The 16,663-nt window shown below is 45.1% G+C and overlaps 1 protein-coding gene across 2 annotated transcripts in view; it reads left to right on the top strand.

Moving 5' to 3' along the window:
• Positions 1–258: 258 nt before the first annotated feature.
• Positions 259–16,663, top strand: part of PSIP1 (PC4 and SFRS1 interacting protein 1) — a 44,194-nt gene continuing 27,789 nt past the window's right edge. For both annotated transcript variants that reach the window (XM_018571763.1, XM_018571762.1), the window contains exons 1-3: positions 259–348; positions 6,256–6,332; positions 15,263–15,339. In XM_018571763.1, coding sequence (XP_018427265.1) covers positions 6,261–6,332; positions 15,263–15,339 — 149 coding nt within the window. In that variant the 5' untranslated portion in view covers positions 259–348; positions 6,256–6,260. The remainder of the gene's footprint in view (positions 349–6,255; positions 6,333–15,262; positions 15,340–16,663) is intronic.

The raw sequence follows: 16,663 nt of genomic DNA, 5'->3' as shown, positions 1-16,663 counted from the left end.
CACATCATGTCAAATGAACCCTACATATATTAAAAGAAAGTCTCTTACACCGTTTTGTATTTTGGTTGGTAGTCATGACTGCACCTAAGGCACAGTAAACTTTAATCCAAGTGTACACAGCCAAAGCTCCTCCAGCAAAAAAAAAAAAAAAACACTTTCTCTTATGTTGCCCTTCGCCTCATCCCCAGCTCAGCTTCCTGCTTCCACCTCTCCTCTGACATCACTTCCCGCCTCTCAACAACTCCACTCTAGCTCCGCCCCATCCAGTTTGTGAGGGATCTTGAGAGGGGGAGCTTGGCTGGCTGCTGGCGGGAGAGGGAGCAGCAGGCTGCAGTATAAGACGAGCAGATAAGAAGGCTCTGTAAGACGTGCTCCGGTAGAAGGTAATGAGATGCATGCAGACTGTGGCTGATACAACCACACCGTACTTTGTCGTTTTCCTTATATGCCTCCTACGCATCATGTTTTCGCTGCACGGCTTTACTAGCCTGCTAATAAATAAGACAACCATGTTGGCATTCGGCGCGGTTTTTGTGTGTATCGTTTACTTTCCGTGTGAGGTGGATCTAATAAGCATGGTGAGGTGAAGACTGAGCGAGTGTTGTGGTGTTTTGTAGGCACGCACCGCCTCTCTGCAGCCTGCTCGCTCCATGTTTCTGTGTGTGTGAGAGAAGGGGGAGTGGGAGGCATTTAAACATTGCACACTGCCCTAAGCCATCTATTCCAACGGTAAATCCGATCTGCCCGTGTATTTGTACCATGTTTGTTTCCTCCAGGCCGCTGCACCGTACAGGAACACATCAGATGTTGCTGTGCCTTATTCTCTGAGGGGATGGCATGCAAAATAAACTTGAAGAAAGCCTAATATAATGGCCTGCAGCCAGCTTTGTCCTCTATTTTATTAGAAGTACATCTAAACCCATTAGTTAAAATGTTAGCTCAGGTTTAACGTTCACTTCAGACATTTTTCAGTCCGATTCAGTAGATTTTGTTAAAAAGGTAGCTGGTGATTCTTCCATGAACATCCATGTGCGGGCACTTCCTGTTAGAGAATAACAGTGTGGTGTCCCTGTCTCCCAATTGGGTTTGTGTGTTGTCAGGCTGTTGCCTGGTGTTCTATCACTTCTCCGTACCCCGTGCAATTTCTGGGGTGTGTGTGGAGTTCTACTGCGCATGTGCGGGTACAGATATTTTACAGGCCCATTCTTATAACACTATCTCGCAAGTCCAGACAGTGTTTTTTCTTTAATTTTGTTGCTGCATTTGTTGTCATATAATGTTAATAAAAAGATTTTAAGAAATGACTGCTAAAATTGAAATGTATAACAATAAAACCCTAATAACAAAATATATATATATATATATATATATCCTGTTTCCCCGGAAATAAGACCTACCCCAAAAATAAGACCTAGTACTATTTTTGGGAATTGCTTAAATATAAGACCTACCCCAAAAATAAGACCTAGTTGTGACCATTCCCAGGGCCCGTGGTGGCATAAGGGGGTACTTGAAGAGCCGCGGGAGAGAATCAGCGGTGCCAACGAAGCCAGTGCTAGAGGAAGCAAGGCGGCAGCGGAGGTAGCAGAGCATAAGCCGATGCCTCCTCTATAGCGTGGGCTCCTGTCACTGGCGGAGTGATACAAAATGCACTCCGCCTGTGAGGAATCGAGAGTGAAAGTGCACTTCCCTCATTCTGGCCAGCGATTGGTTAGCAAATTGCTCTTGGAAAGGTACGGTTCCCTTGATTGCTCTGATCACCATTTTTTCGTACATGAAGTCTTGTAGACTGTTGTACATGAATAAGTGTGGATTGTTGTACATAAAAAAAACTAAATAAAAATAAGCCCTGCCCCAGAAATAAGACCTAGTGTGTTTTTTTTTTTGAGCCAAAAAAAATATAAGACAGTGTCTTATTTTCGGGGAAACACGGTATATCGTGTTTTCCCCGAAAATAAGACACATTTTTGGCTAAAAAAAACACACTAGGTCTTATTTTTGGGGTTGGTCTTTATTTTTATTTTTTTTATGTACAACAATCCACACTTATTCATGTAGAAAAGTCTACATGTATTCATGTGCAAAAATATGGTGATCAGGGCAATCAGTGGTGCTGTACCTTTCCAAGAGCAATTTGCTAACCAATCGCTGGCCAGAATGAGCCACAGGTGGAGTGCATTTGGTATCACTCCGCCTATGATAGGAGCAGGCATCGGCTTATGCGGCTCTGCTCCCTCCGGTGCCGCATCGCTTCCTTTAGCACTGGCTTCGTTGGCACCACTGATTCTCTCCTACCTCTGCCGCGGCTCTTCAAGTTCCCCCTTAGGCCACCACCGGCCCTGGGAATGGTCACAACTAGGTCTTTTTTCCGGGATAGGTCTTATATTTTAGCACTTCCCAAAATTAGTACTAGGTCTTATTCGGGGAAACGGTATATAAAATACGAGAGAAAAATCTGTCTGCAGATGATATATATTTGATTTTAGTATTTGTTTTTCTTTTTTTAATGTTATTTGCCAATAAATGTCTGGAACCCATTGGCTTGTATTATAAGGATGGGTCTGTGAAATTTCTGGACATGCGCTGTAGCATGTGAGATTTGTGGACACCCGTTGCACGCCCCTGGAAGTCAAGAAATCTCACGGGTCCAGAGAAGTGATAGAACACCGGGCTCCTGGCGGGGGCTACATGCATCGTGTGAGGATGGTCCACCGTTGTCACTATCGGGAATCTGGTCCAGAGCAATGATGTGCAGTTGGCTTGATGTAGATAGGAAATTGCTGACTGGGCTGTTCACACCCCAAGGCCCCATTCATACCTAGGCATTTTGTCGCAAGCTGCAAAACGCCCGTCGCTCAAAAAAGTTCCTGAGCTTTGGGGCGTTTTGCAGTGCGCTTGGCCCCAAGCTTGAAAAACGCGACACAAGCTGATGGCATATTTCTGTGCATGTTTTTGCGTATGTTTCCCCATTGACCAGAATGTCTTTGATCTGCCAGCCAAAATGTGCGTCTGCATGTGCGCGCGTCTTGCGCAAAAACAAGCAAACTACGCTAGGCGAAAACGCTGACTCCTAGGTGTGAATGAAGGTTTACTGGTGACTGGAGTTTTCTGCAACTGAACGACTCCAGTCACTGCAAGGGCACAAACAGAATTGTTTTCTATGTGCCCCACTGACACAACAACGTGGTTTTATTGTGTGAAGAAATGTAAACATGCTGCGTTTTCATTCATGGCGCTCTGAATTGCAGTACAGCACTACTGTGCGCAGACTCGAGTGGAGTGTACACTCCAAATAAAGTCTAGTGAAAGCCTAGTGAAAGTGGCGCAGATGAGAACTACTTGAATGTGTAGCACGCATCGTTACGAACAATGAAAATGGCTTCCGACATATACATCGTCAGATGTGTCATAAATGACTTATTGAATCTCCCTAACAGTGTAGTAACAAACTAAATGCCAGTTAAGGTTTGTTTACTTTAGCCCTTTTGAGTTTTGTTTTTTCTAAATTTTTCATGTACATAAAGGCCTATTCTTTTAACATGGAAATGCACTGAAAACCCTAAAACATTGAATGGAATTTATCAAAACTGGAGCAGCTGTGCGCGGCAACCAATCGGCTTCTCTTTTATTTTAAATCTTAACTGAAGAGAGAAGCTGATTGGTTACTATGGGCAACTGCTCCAGATTTTGTCTGCTCCCGTTTTGATAATTTGCCCTCTATCTTTTCTGAAAGCACAATTTTCCAAATTTTGTGTAAAATATTAAAGATGAAACGGGGTCAAGTAAATAGATACCAGGTATGTCAAGACTTAAATTGCGTGCACCCGTGAGATGTTAACTTCATATGGTATCAACTTAGGAATTTCCTTAATTTCAGTGTGCACAGAGATACCCAAGCCACCAATAGCTCCTGCAATGTTGCTGACAGCTTGTTCCTAAAAAGTAACAGATGCTATTGCAGGCATGAGTTTGTTTATATGCTGCTGTCGTACTAGTTGCGGCAGTAAGGCCTCATTCACACTGCCGCATGTGTAAGTGCGTATTGTACCATATGCAACCTATGCAAATAAATGGCTCCATGCACACAGAGCCGTATATATGCGCAAAAACAGAATTGAACAGAGATGCGTATTTTTGCGTGTATACGCGCGAATACATGCGTACAGCACATAAAAAATTCCATTACGAGTGATGCATTCTGGGATTGCATATAGTATACGCATAGATGCGTATATGCGCAATATAAAATTTTGCTTGCGTTGTGTGTGAATGAGGCCTAAAAGGTTTAAAGCATATCTTAACCCAAGAACAAAAATATAATACAGTGCAGCCTACCAGTCCTCAGATGTGTTGTTAGTTTTCTTCAAGCTTCCCCCCCCCCGCCCCCTTCTCCACCTGGTCATCTTGCCAGTAACACACTCCCTGTCCTAGGTTGGCAGCGCTCAGTAACTGTATAGGGCTGCATATGAGAATAGTTGTCAACTGTTCATTGTCGATTAGTTGGTTGGATCCCCTAGCTCTCCCCTCCACGTCGGCAGGAGGGCACAGCAAGCAGTGGGTGCGTGCAATAGCCAGCCTGCTAGTGGCTATTGCAATTTGAAATGGCCAATAGCAGGCAGGCTATTGCATCAGCCCACTACCTGCTGTATTTATATTCAGCTGCCATCTGCAGAATCTTGCCACTGGCAGCTGTCATTCCCTGGCTGAAGCTATTCATGCGCCATGTGCTTACAATACAATTATTAAAAAGATGGGGAAAAATTTATTTTCGGTTTCGGCCTGACAAATTCTGCTGCAGGAGGTGCATTGCAGTCCCATTCATTTCAATTGCACCTCAAATGCATCTCCCACCTGCAATACTGTACGTTCCAGTGCAATTGCAATAAATTGTGCATACAGTTTTATTCTGAAGTAAACTTTGTAACACTGCATTTGTGTATTTTAAATTAAGGATGGTATTTAAATTTTTATCCAATTTTTTTCGATTAATCGATTTATGAAAATCATTAATTGCAGCCCTAGTACTGTATCTGTGGAGGAGCAGCATTGTCACCCTAGGCTGCTCTCCTGAGTTGGACTACACGTACCCCCTCAGTGCATAGGCAAGAGATGTCTTGTAGTTCACCATATATAACTGGAAAAGCTGATCATGTTTGAAATTTCAGTTCAGTGCACAGGAATTTACAAGGACACTGGAGTTTTGGGGTGATCAGCAAGTGTATTTCTACACTTGCAAAAGATGTACTTTGCATCAGACAATAATAGAAATAGAGTTTTACAAACATAAAGTTTACCTCCGAATAAAACTGCATGCGTAATTGCAGTACCGGGTGATCACACTGCAGGCAGGAGATGCGTTTGGGGTGCCATTGAAATTAATGGCACCACAATGCACACCAGCAGAATTTGTTAGACATTTTAATTAGTTTCATGGATTTAAAATGTAAAACTCCAAGCCAATAGAATAAAAAAAAAAACTTTTTTAATTAAAATAACACACTAGCTTTCTACCACCAGCAGCAGTGGAGGCACTGGGCACAACAGCGGGGAAATGCATAGGCACAGCGGTCTCTACTCCTTGCTGGGCACTGGCTGCAGCGCTCTGATACAGATCGTGACTTCAAGTGAGGCGGGGGGTGATTCAACTAATCGATAATGAGAATTGTTGACAATGGTTCTCACTATTGATTATCATCAATTTAAGTTGATAAGTTTTTGCAGCCTCAGAAAATAGCTTTACATTTTTAGTACCTTTCCTTATGCATCAAATAATAACTGGAAGACATTTAGAAAAAAATGCGCCTGTGCACTATGGTGAAATGTACTTTTCAGTTCATCCATTATATATGTTCTTGACATGGCTGATGAGGTTTAATCACATACCTGCCATCTTTGATTCTTCCAGATTTCTAACAAACTGCAAAAAAATTCAGAGCTTATAGCATAAATAGTATGTACAATTTTTATTTGTAACATATAGCTTCAGTTCACAAAGCTTTAACACAATGATAATGAGCTTTTTCAGCCATCTATTTTTTTTTTTTCCTTTTTAAAATCCTTTTGTGTTTTGTTTTCTGAATCGTATGTGTTGCCATTTTCCCCTCTCGCGTACCTGTATTTTCCATCATTTGCCTGTAAAGGTAAAAACAAAAAAAACTCCTATAGAACCTTGTCTTGTTTATTTAAAAGATCATTCAATCATGCCAATGTTTTGTAATTTTATTTTATCTCTTTTCATCTCTACATTATACGAAGACAAAATGACACGAGATTACAAGCCTGGGGACCTGATCTTTGCCAAGATGAAAGGTTATCCTCACTGGCCTGCAAGGGTGAGTTGGTTGCTTTGATGAACATATGTGAAATTGATAAAGCAAGGCCTAGAGCATATTATTTTATTAATATACAGGATTTATATAGGGCCAGCAGTTTGTGCAGTATAAAGGGAGACTGTACAGTTGCAAGACAAGATGGTTAGGAGGGCCCTGCTCATGAGCGCTTACAATCTAAAAGAGAGGGGTGAATGATGCAAAAGGTGTTAGCTGTGTGGGGGTTAGTTGTTTGAGAAAGTAAAAGTACAGATGTTGGGTAGAGGCAGGATAGGCTTCACTGAAAACATGGGTAGGAGATAGTCGAATAGGTTGAGATAGGGAGTTTCAGAGTATAGGTGAGACTCTGGAGACGTCCTGGAGGTGCGCATGGAAGGAGTTTATGAGGGAGCTAGAGAGCAGGGGGTCTTGTGAGGATTGGAGAGGACGGCTTGGTTGATATTTTTGGGCAAGGTCGGTGATGGTGGTTAATGTTTAGAATTTTATTATTTGGCCGATCGGATGCCAGTGGAGGGATTGGCAGAGGGGGGTTGCAGACACTGAGCAGTTGGTTAGGTGGATGAGACTTGGCAGCAGAATTCATGATAGAATGAAGTGGGTAGCCTGTTTAGAGGTAGGCCAATGAGGAGACAGTTGAAATAGTTGAGACGATAGATAACGAGTGGATTAATACTTTGTGGTTTCATTGGTTAGGAAGGGGGTTTTTTTTTTTTTTTTTTTTTTTTGTTTGGGTTTTATTTGTTAGGGAGGGGGTTTTTTTTTTTTTTTGGAGACGTGAAGGTGGCAAGATTTGGACAGTGATTGGATTTGGGGCTGAAAGGGGAGGTTAGAGTCTAAGATTATGTTTAACACCCTGGCATGGGGGAAATGAAGGAAAGTTGTGCTATTGCTCTCAAAGGAAAAGTGGGGATAGGGAACATGGGTGGGGTAGGAAATAACATGAGAGGTGGTATAAGAAGTCATGTAAGGTTCTCAACTGACCAAGGGAGCAGGTTTAGATGGGGTCTGAGCACAGAGCCTTGGGGGACCCCTACGAAAAGAGGGAGAGGAGGTAGTGGTAGGTGACATTGACGGTGTATTTGGATAGGTAGGTGAACCATGAAAGAGCAGAGCCTAAAGGTGCCCATACACTGCACGATTCTCGTAGGAGAATCGCAGGAAATCCCGCGATCATGCGAGAATCGTGCAGTGTATGGAAGGCGTGCAACCGTTTCTAATGTACGGTCGCACGACTTTTGTATATCGAGCATGTTGGAAAACCAGCCGAGAATCGTACGATTTTTGGCTGGTTTTCCCAAGTAATCTTCCAGGACAGCATCTGAGAGATAGTCTCCTCCCACCTGAAACAGGAAACACATCACATACACCAAATAAAAGGGCGCTTACCCCCAGCATGCCTCAGTTTTTTCTGTTTCCTCGGCCTAACAGGAGCATGGGAATACTTTGTTATTTTACTCTACAGGCCTGCGTGCACGTGGCGGGCTTAATGTGCAGATATCTCCTTGGAGTTCTTACAGAAAGGGGCAGATATGGACCTGTCTTGTAGTACGTTAAGGGTATCCCCCAAGCCGGCAGCTTGGGGGATACCTGGGCAAGATCCCTGGGGCAGTCCCCATCCGGTCCTACCCTTGGGGAACTGAAGGCGATAGGACTGGCCTTAGGCGAATTCGAAGTAGGAATCGGAGTCTCTCATGTAGCAGTCAGGACGGACAATGCCACGGCGGTCGCCTATATCAACAGGCAGGGGGGCACGAGGTTGCGGCCTCTGATGGCCCTGACACAAGAGATTCTGGCCTGGGCGGAGGTCAGACTTTTATCGCTCACTGCGGTGCATTTAAAAGGGTCTCTTAACTCCCTAGCGGACTTCCTCAGCAGGAGACGCATTCTCCAGTTGGAATGGGCACTAAACAACGAAACATTCCAGATGCTGAGGAGGAGGTGGGGGACCCCAGAGGTAGACCTGTTTGCCACCAGGGAGAAGAGAAAAGTGGCTCGGTTTTTTTTCCCTCTGTCCAGGGGACGGAGCCCTGGGAGTGGACGCATTTTCCCATCCCTGGGTTTTCGCGCTGGCGTACACTTTTCCCCCGGTAAGGCTGCTACCCAGAGTCCTTTCGAAGGTAGCACAGGAGAGGTTGACCCTGATACTCATTGCACCCTGGTGGCCAAAGAGACCGTGGTTCGCGACGCTTCGCAACCTCAGTATAGAACCCCCTTGGATTCTGCCGATATTTCCGGACCTTCTGTCCCAGGGCCCAGTAAGGCACCCTCATCTGGATACACTCAAGCTGGCGGCTTGGTATCTGAGAGGGAGATCCTACTGACCAAGGGGCTTTCAGAGAGAGTGGTAGCCACCCTGCTTTCCAGTAGGAAACCAACGACCGCCGCAATCTACAATAAGATCTGGAAGACTTTTTCTTCCTGGAGGCTCCTTAACGACATGAGGAGTAAGTCGGTTGTGGTGGCGGTGTTGGAGTTCTTACAGAAAGGGGCAGATATGGACCTGTCTTGTAGTACGTTAAGGGTACAGGTATCAGCTCTTTCAGTTTACTTAGAGACTAGACTGGCAGAGGAACCCCTGATTAAAAGATTTCTTAGGGCCACGGGCCGGCACAGACCACCGCCGGTCAAAAGCTGCCCCTCTTGGGATCTGTCTGTGGTGCTCAGGAGCTTCCTGGGAACCCCCTTTGAGCCTATTTCAGAATGCACGATAAAACTGCTTACGGTAAAAGTGGCACTGCTGATAGCAGTGGTATCACCCAGATGGGTGAGCGAGATCCATGCGTTCTCTATGGCAAAGCCGTATTGTGTTATTCATGCAGACAGAATCATTCTAAAGCTGGACCCAGGGTTCCTGCCAAAAGTGGCTTCGACGTTTCATCGCACCCAGGAGGTGGTTATTCCTTCTTTCCACCCCTACCCGGCCATTGATGTCAGGAGATGCATTCTGGAGTACCTGGAAAAGACAAGCAGCTGGAGGAGGTCAGATAATTTGCTACTCCTATTTTCAGGCGCAAAAAAGGGCCTGAGGGCATCTACGGGTACAATTGCCAGATAGATCACTTCTTCTGTGGCTGAAAGGGCAGGAGCAACCCCAGATCAAATCTGTCGGGCAGCGACTTGGACCAGCTTCCAAACATTCGTGAAGCACTACCGCATGGATGTGTTTGCTACGGAAGACCAAGATTTTGGTAGGAAGGTCCTGCAATCAGTGGGCCCACCCTAAACCATGTGAGTATGGGTACTTGCCTATTCTCTCAGATGCTGTCCTGGCAGATTACTTGGGAAAAACTGAGTTAGGTACCTGGTAACTCGGTTTCCAGGAATCTTCCAGGACAGCATGGTTCCCACCCTTGGGATTGTATGTAGCTCTACGCTTATGTGTATCCTTCGGTTCTATTGTATTAACTGAGGCATGCTGGGGGTAAGCGCCCTTTTATTTGGTGTATGTGATGTGTTTCCTGTTTCAGGTGGGAGGAGACTATCTCTCAGATGCTGTCCTGGAAGATTCCTGGAAACCGAGTTACCAGGTACCTAACTCAGTTTTTTAACATGATCGAGAGATCACTGCCGAACGTGCTTTCAGCGTTGCAATCATCGGAAGCCCACCCCTCGGGGGCGGGCTTGCGATGATCGCAAGTACGATTTGCCTGTCCAAGATGGGCAGATCGTACGTTTTTTTAAGTACTTTACAACCATCGCAAGACAAAAGTCTTGCGAGGGTTGTAGAGTGTATGGCCACTGTTAGAAGCTAAGGGAGTGAAATGCTTTGAGGAGGAGCAGATGATCAACTGTATTAACCACTTGAAGTCCGCGGTGTTATACCCCCTTCCCGCCCAGGCCATTTTTCAGTATTCAGCGCTGCAGTACTTTGACATTTATACCGTCATGCAACGCTGTACTGAAATTAATTTTATACCATTTTTTTAGGGACAGATAGCGCTTTCTTTTTGTGGTATTTAATCACCGCTGGGGGTTTTATTTTTTACTATAAAGCAAAAATTACTGAAATAGATTTTTTTTTTAAAACTGTTTCCCCTATATTAAATGATAAAACATTTATTATTACCCAATTTTTTGGTAAAATTATAAAAGACGGGGTCACGTCGGGTAAAAAGACACCAAACATGTCAAGCCTTATTGCGCGCACGCGTAACCTCAAAAAAACGATATTACCCAAAATTGGCCATAGACGACGCTTTAAAAGCTTTTACCGCTCATCAGTTTAGAGTGATCAGTGATTGATGGCCCTAAAATGATTGCTCTCATTCCGACGTTCGCGGCGATATGCAACATGTGTAGCGCAATTGTCGTTTTCGCACGCTGGTGCACCAGACGCGTATTTATGTTTATATCTGCTTTTTTTTTTATTTATATATATATATAATTTTTACACTTACTGTTATTGCTATTACATAGGGGGATAACAATCTCCCTATATAATAGCAAAGGCACACTGACAGGTCCTCTTTATGGAGACATTATGGGTCTCTAGGACCCCAAAAGAAGCTGATGAAGCAGAGATCATCTTTTCTCTGGCTATAGCAGCCAGATGACTGACAGGTGAATGCGGAAGTGATGTAATACACATCACTTCTGCATTCACAGCCCGGACGGAGATCAGCAAGGAGCTGATCTCCCTCCCGAGCCGGTCCCGTGCCGCAGATGGGCTAGCGGATCCCGGGATTGAAGGTGAGGGGCTAGGAGGGGGGCGGCAGCAGACGAGGGGGGCACACACCAGCACATATACACAATCGGCTGGCTATGGAGCTGTTAAACAGCCGGTAACGGCTTTATGCATTGCATGTGTTTTTTCTGCCCGTGCGCACGCAGAAATAATTTGCCGTCTGGAGACGGCAACCCGCTAATGCAGCAGTACCGTTTTTTTCAACTGGCGGACGGCAACTGATTGAAGGCAGCAGAATTATCTAATAGTAAAAGTATTGAGCAGTGTTTTTAGCAGTTAGTAAATTAGTGACTTTTAGAAGGGCAGTTTCAGTAGAGTGTTGGGGTCAGGGGCTTTTAAGCAAAATATCGGTACTCGATACCCAAAAACCGGTATTGGTGCATTCCTAGTTTTGATTAAAACTATTTTTTTTCTATTGGGACAAGTAGATTCGGCCCCTGCTTTAGCCATTGGACAAGTATTTTTTTTTACATTTCCACACCGCTTATAGGGTCAAGAAGGCTGTTTGTTAGTGACCACTTAGGCGGTTGTAGACTAGACGTTCTAGGAGTTTGGAGGTAAACGGCAACAAAGAGATTTGGTCTTAGGCTGGGTTCACACCTTGGCGTTTTTCCGCGCTTTCGTACTCGCGGAAAAACGCTCAAACAGGGAAATGCCATTATTTTCAATGTGCATGGTTACCATCTGGGCGGTTTTCCGCGAGTACGAACCTGCGGGAAACCGCCCTACGCCCAAAGAAGTACATGTACTTCTTTGGGGCGTTTTGGTCGGGCGGTTCCATTGGGATACAGCCAAGTATCCCTCGGAAACGCGCAAAAAACGTGCATGTTCAATCTGCCTAGGTGTGAACCCAGCCTTAGATTGTTCAGGCTGGTGGGGTCCACTTCTCATGCATAACATGTATAACAATAACTGCTTAATAGGCAACTCCCATCCCTGGGCGTCATAGCCATTTAGCGGTTCCTGGACACCTGAAGTGAATACTGTCCCCCGCTGCACTGGACACTGTATCTCCATTGGCAATGAGTGGAGGAAAGCTAAATATATGTTGTTGTATATGGGGAACTAAAGCAAACATGTTGCTTTGCTCTGAGTGGCAGGGATAACCTATTATTTTGTTTTGGATAGAGCAAGGAAGAGTTGGAGCCTTTGATGGGTCTTTATTTCAACCTATGACCCTGTTGGGGAGCTTTTCACCCACTTGCTAGGACAGGAAATGATGGTAATCTTTCCATTGGTGACACAAAGAAACACAGTTTCAGTAGAATAAGGGAGAGTTGGGGTCCTTTCACAGTCCTGGTGCATTGTGTTGAGTGCTAGGTCCGCTTTTTAAATGCCCCCTCTTGTTAAAATACAGTGAAAGTCCATAAATAGACCTGTAAGTAATCTCCATCATCCTCCTGCTGGCAAGATCTGGATGAATGATGAGCATTCCAGATCTCGCAAGAAGACGCACAGCCTCTTTAGATTCTTCACTGTTGGGTCTGGCTCCTCCCTTGCATGGGCACTGGAAGCTTTAGGCCAGGTTAACACCTGGGCGATCTGTGACCGTGCGACAATTGTGTATGATACCGCGTGTTCACGCAGTCTCCCATCACCGACCATCGCGCTAGCGGTGCCATTATATTCTAATGCCACCACAGTCTCGCCGGGCAAATCACGCAGTTTCCCGCCGTGATTCCGCCTGTGCAACCGAACTCTATTGCGGCTAAAACAGTGGCGCATCGCAATGAAAGATACGTGTATCTTTTTGCCCAGTCATCTTCCAGGGCAGCATCTGAGAGAAGGGATCCACCCACCTGAAACGGGAAACCACAATTAGAATAAAAAGGGCGGTCCCTCCTAACCACCTCCAGTGTTTCCAGTGTTGTGTTTCATCCGACCGAACAGAAGCATCGTAACGTTTATTATTTTACTCCAGGCCTTCGTGCTAGATAGCAGGGGCCTCCTGAGGCATGCGGCTCTCACTCGCAGGACAGTGGACTTGGAGGGCCTCATGCACAGGACATTTACCCAGGACTGGTTCCCCCAGAGTCCTTACAAAAACGGTTTGCCCAGAGGTTTCCCTCCATAATTGAAGGCGATGGCAACTATCCTTGCTGGCGTAGTGATTCTAGCTGATTCCCCCAGAGTGTACTGCTAGAGGAATTGACGGATGACCCGTTGGGCTCTCTGGCCAGCAGCAGAGCTGGGTCGCAGTGGGGCAGGAGCGGGAGTCCAAACGGCAAGGGTGTGTACACCGTCTCACTCATCACAGGCTGCTTCTCCCATTCTGGGTTTTCAAGGCACCAGCTCCAAGGTAGGCGGGTCTACAGTTGACAAGTCCCCCCTACCTGTACCCTTCTTGCTCTGGGGGCCTGCTTCGGTGGGGCACAGGGTACTTGGCTTGATTTATGCTAAGATGTGCTTCCTGCATTGACAAACTGTTTTTATTTCCGAGCCAAGCTTTTCTGCCAGATCTATGTATCTCCAATGAGGGGCATGCATGAGAGAGAGCGTGCATGGTCATATCTCTTTCACACAGACAGGATCTGGCTCACCAGGGACTAGGGATGGATCCTAGCAGTATCTTATTTAGGACAGCCTGGCTGTTACACTTTTTTCTTTAGACTTTGTATGCACTCTCCCCTCTAATGTACACCTTGTACTGGAAAGTACAGTTTCATAGAAATCCTGAGACTGCAGGGCCACACTCTGGTGGAGGTAATGCAGTGTTTTTTGTGGTGCTCAGCCATGTTCTTATGACTGCAGACAATGTACTAGTGAAACAGAAAACAGACTGCATGTATAAAGTACACTAAGACATGTTTTCTGTGGGGCTAAGACACAGAATGGTTTATTGTTATTCCTTTTTTCACTTGAATATGTTGAGATATTGGGGTGATGACCCCCTCAAAAAAGTATGCTAATTTCTAGTTTATCCTCTCAGATGTTGCCCTGGAAGATGACTGGGGAAAACCTAAGTTAGGTACCTGGTAACTTTGTTGTCCAGGCATCTTCAAGGGCAGCATGGATTCCCGCCCTGCTCTTTGAGGGAGGTGGTTCAACATGAATTTCATTGTTACTGTCTGGTGGTCCTTTCTGCCCTTCGGTTCTATGATAATACTGAGGTGGTTAGGAGGGACCACCCTTTTTATTCTAATTGTGGATGATGTGTTTCCTGTTTCAGGTGGGTGGATCCCTTCTCTCAGATGCTGCCCTGGAAGATTCCTGGAAACAAAGTTACCAGGTACCTAACTTGGGTTTTCTTCTTCTTTTTTTTTCTTCTTCCAATGAAATCAATGGGGCCGCACAGCAATCGCTGTCTGCAATTGTGCGCCTTCCGAATCCTCAGGTCTGCACCGACCCTTATTTAAGACAATACAATACAATAGTACTCGGCTTGTATCACGAAGCTTTAACTTTAGACACCTAATACAAACTATAAATTGGCTTACTCAGAATTAACCCTGAACACGATATACTCGCCTTATTGGCACCAAAGTCTCAGCATTGAAACCTCAAAGTCAAAGCTGAGAGCGAAATTATTTGCAGACATTTGGCTCTGTAGTATTATTGACAGTGTGGATTTACTGGACCTTAGACCGCTGCAGAGAAGGGGGGGAGAGGCTAGAAAGACCAATCTAAGAGCAAGCAGGCTTGATGCTTAACCACAACACTTGCTGCGGGTGGCCGTACATATGCAGCTGGCCGCTGAAGTGGTTATACCAAGTGCACAGCTGCTGCGTCCCCCACTGTGCTTTAAAGCGTAAATGCATTTTCAAGTAAAATTCCCTAGAGCACTGACCCTAACAGTCCTGAGTAAAGTTAGACTACCTAGTGCAGACCTCAGATGCAGGCAAGCCTTCCAGCACCATCCATCTCTTTATAACATTACAGGGACTGAACAAACCAGGGATGGCAACTGTCAGAATAAGGTATGTCTGCACTAGGTAGTATTCTTGTCCTCAAACGCAGGGCCAATGTAATGTTTAGGACGACAGTGGGCCAGATAAACTACTAAAGGTGTGCCACATATTTTTTATGAATGCGCAAAATAATACTTCAAATTCAAGGGTTTGAGACTGGAAAGACACAGCATTGTGAATTGATTGTTGTGAAAAAAAGTGTGCCATTGGATAGTTTTATCATGCATGTCTCCTAAATTAAACAAGCAAGCTTATTATTTTTTCTTTGTTCATTTCAAATATTTCTTTTGCAGAGATTGTACTTCTTGAAGAAAATATTAAATGTAAATTTGCTCCCACAGGTGGATGAACTTTCTGATGGGGCGGTTAAGCCTCCTACAAATAAAATGCCTATTTTCTTTTTTGGAACCCATGAAACGTAAGTTTGTTTTTGTTCCCTAAAAGTTGTTTGCCTATGTTACCTTTTGTAAATCATTCCCACTGCCATATCACATGTATGGTTGTCACGTAAGATATACAGTCATGACCAAAAATATTGGCACCCCTGCATTTCTGTCAGATAATGCACCCCTTTGTGCAGAAAATTGTTGCAATTACAAATGTTTAGGCATTCTCAAGTTTTTTTTCTGATAAAACAAGTTGATCTAGCGTTGTTTCCCTCCACTGAAGTGGGACATGTTACTCTCTCAGATCCTGCCCAGTGTCTATTGAATTGCATCTTCCTTCGTTACTCCATCCTGAACGGCATTGGCATTTCCCAAGATCCGGAGATCCTGGCAGACATTCATTCACATTTACAACTCTACCGCTAATGCCACGCCTGAAATAGACCCGGAGATAGTATGGATGGCCCATAAATCCTACATTAGGGGAACACTAATCAAACATGAAGCTAGTCTCAAACAAGCTTGTACCGCCGCTCTTAATGCTCCTTTTGGAGAAATTCAGGATTTTATAAAAAATCTCCAAACCTAGTCCTCATGCAGACATTGGGGCTACACTGATGAGGGCTAGGGAGGGACTGCGGTCATTTAATTTTGGTAAGGCAAAAGCAATTTTGACACACTGCAGATGTTCCTCCTTTTGAATATGGCAACAAGACTTTTGGTAAATGCCCTACATAGACAGCACAGCCCAGTGGCGGACCTAAGGAACAAAGGCCCCCCCCCATAAAAACCCACAAACACAGCGCTCTCCTTCCGCAGCGCTCGGCCGGCTGTCACTTTCTCTCCTCCCCGCTGGGACACAGAGCAGCGGCGAGAAAAGGAAGCATGGATGGTACCGCTGTATCAGCAGAAAAATTGCACTTTCGGCATTATGCCAAAAGTGCCATTTGCGGCCAATATATGGTGCTTTATGTATAAAGTACTGCTGAGATTTGTAGTCCTCAGCAGGTGATTGCTTGTAAGTCATACAGCAATCGCCTGCTGTTAAAAGGGGTACCAAAAACACGGCTGCCGAAGTTTTAACCACTTCTGCGGGCGCGGTCTATAGACGTACTGCGGCCTGGAAGTGGTTAAAGTGACATTAAAGTAATTTTTTTTTTATCCCTCCACCCAATGTTAATGTCAGCACTTACCTTCACTGATGTCTCCTAATCCGATCTTCTTTCCTGATGTTTTCATCTGTCCCTCCAGCGGTGCGGCGGGTGTCCGATCCAGCGCTGACTCCTCTGTCATTGCTGGCACTTCCTGTCCCACAGTGTCTGCATGCAGGTGCATGCGTCCGTAGACTTACCTTGC

This window comes from Nanorana parkeri, unplaced genomic scaffold (genome assembly GCF_000935625.1).
Source record: "Nanorana parkeri isolate BGI_ZX_2015 unplaced genomic scaffold, ASM93562v1 scaffold1831, whole genome shotgun sequence".
Lineage (NCBI taxonomy): Eukaryota > Metazoa > Chordata > Amphibia > Anura > Dicroglossidae > Nanorana > Nanorana parkeri.
This window is presented reverse-complemented; position numbering and strand designations above follow the sequence as displayed.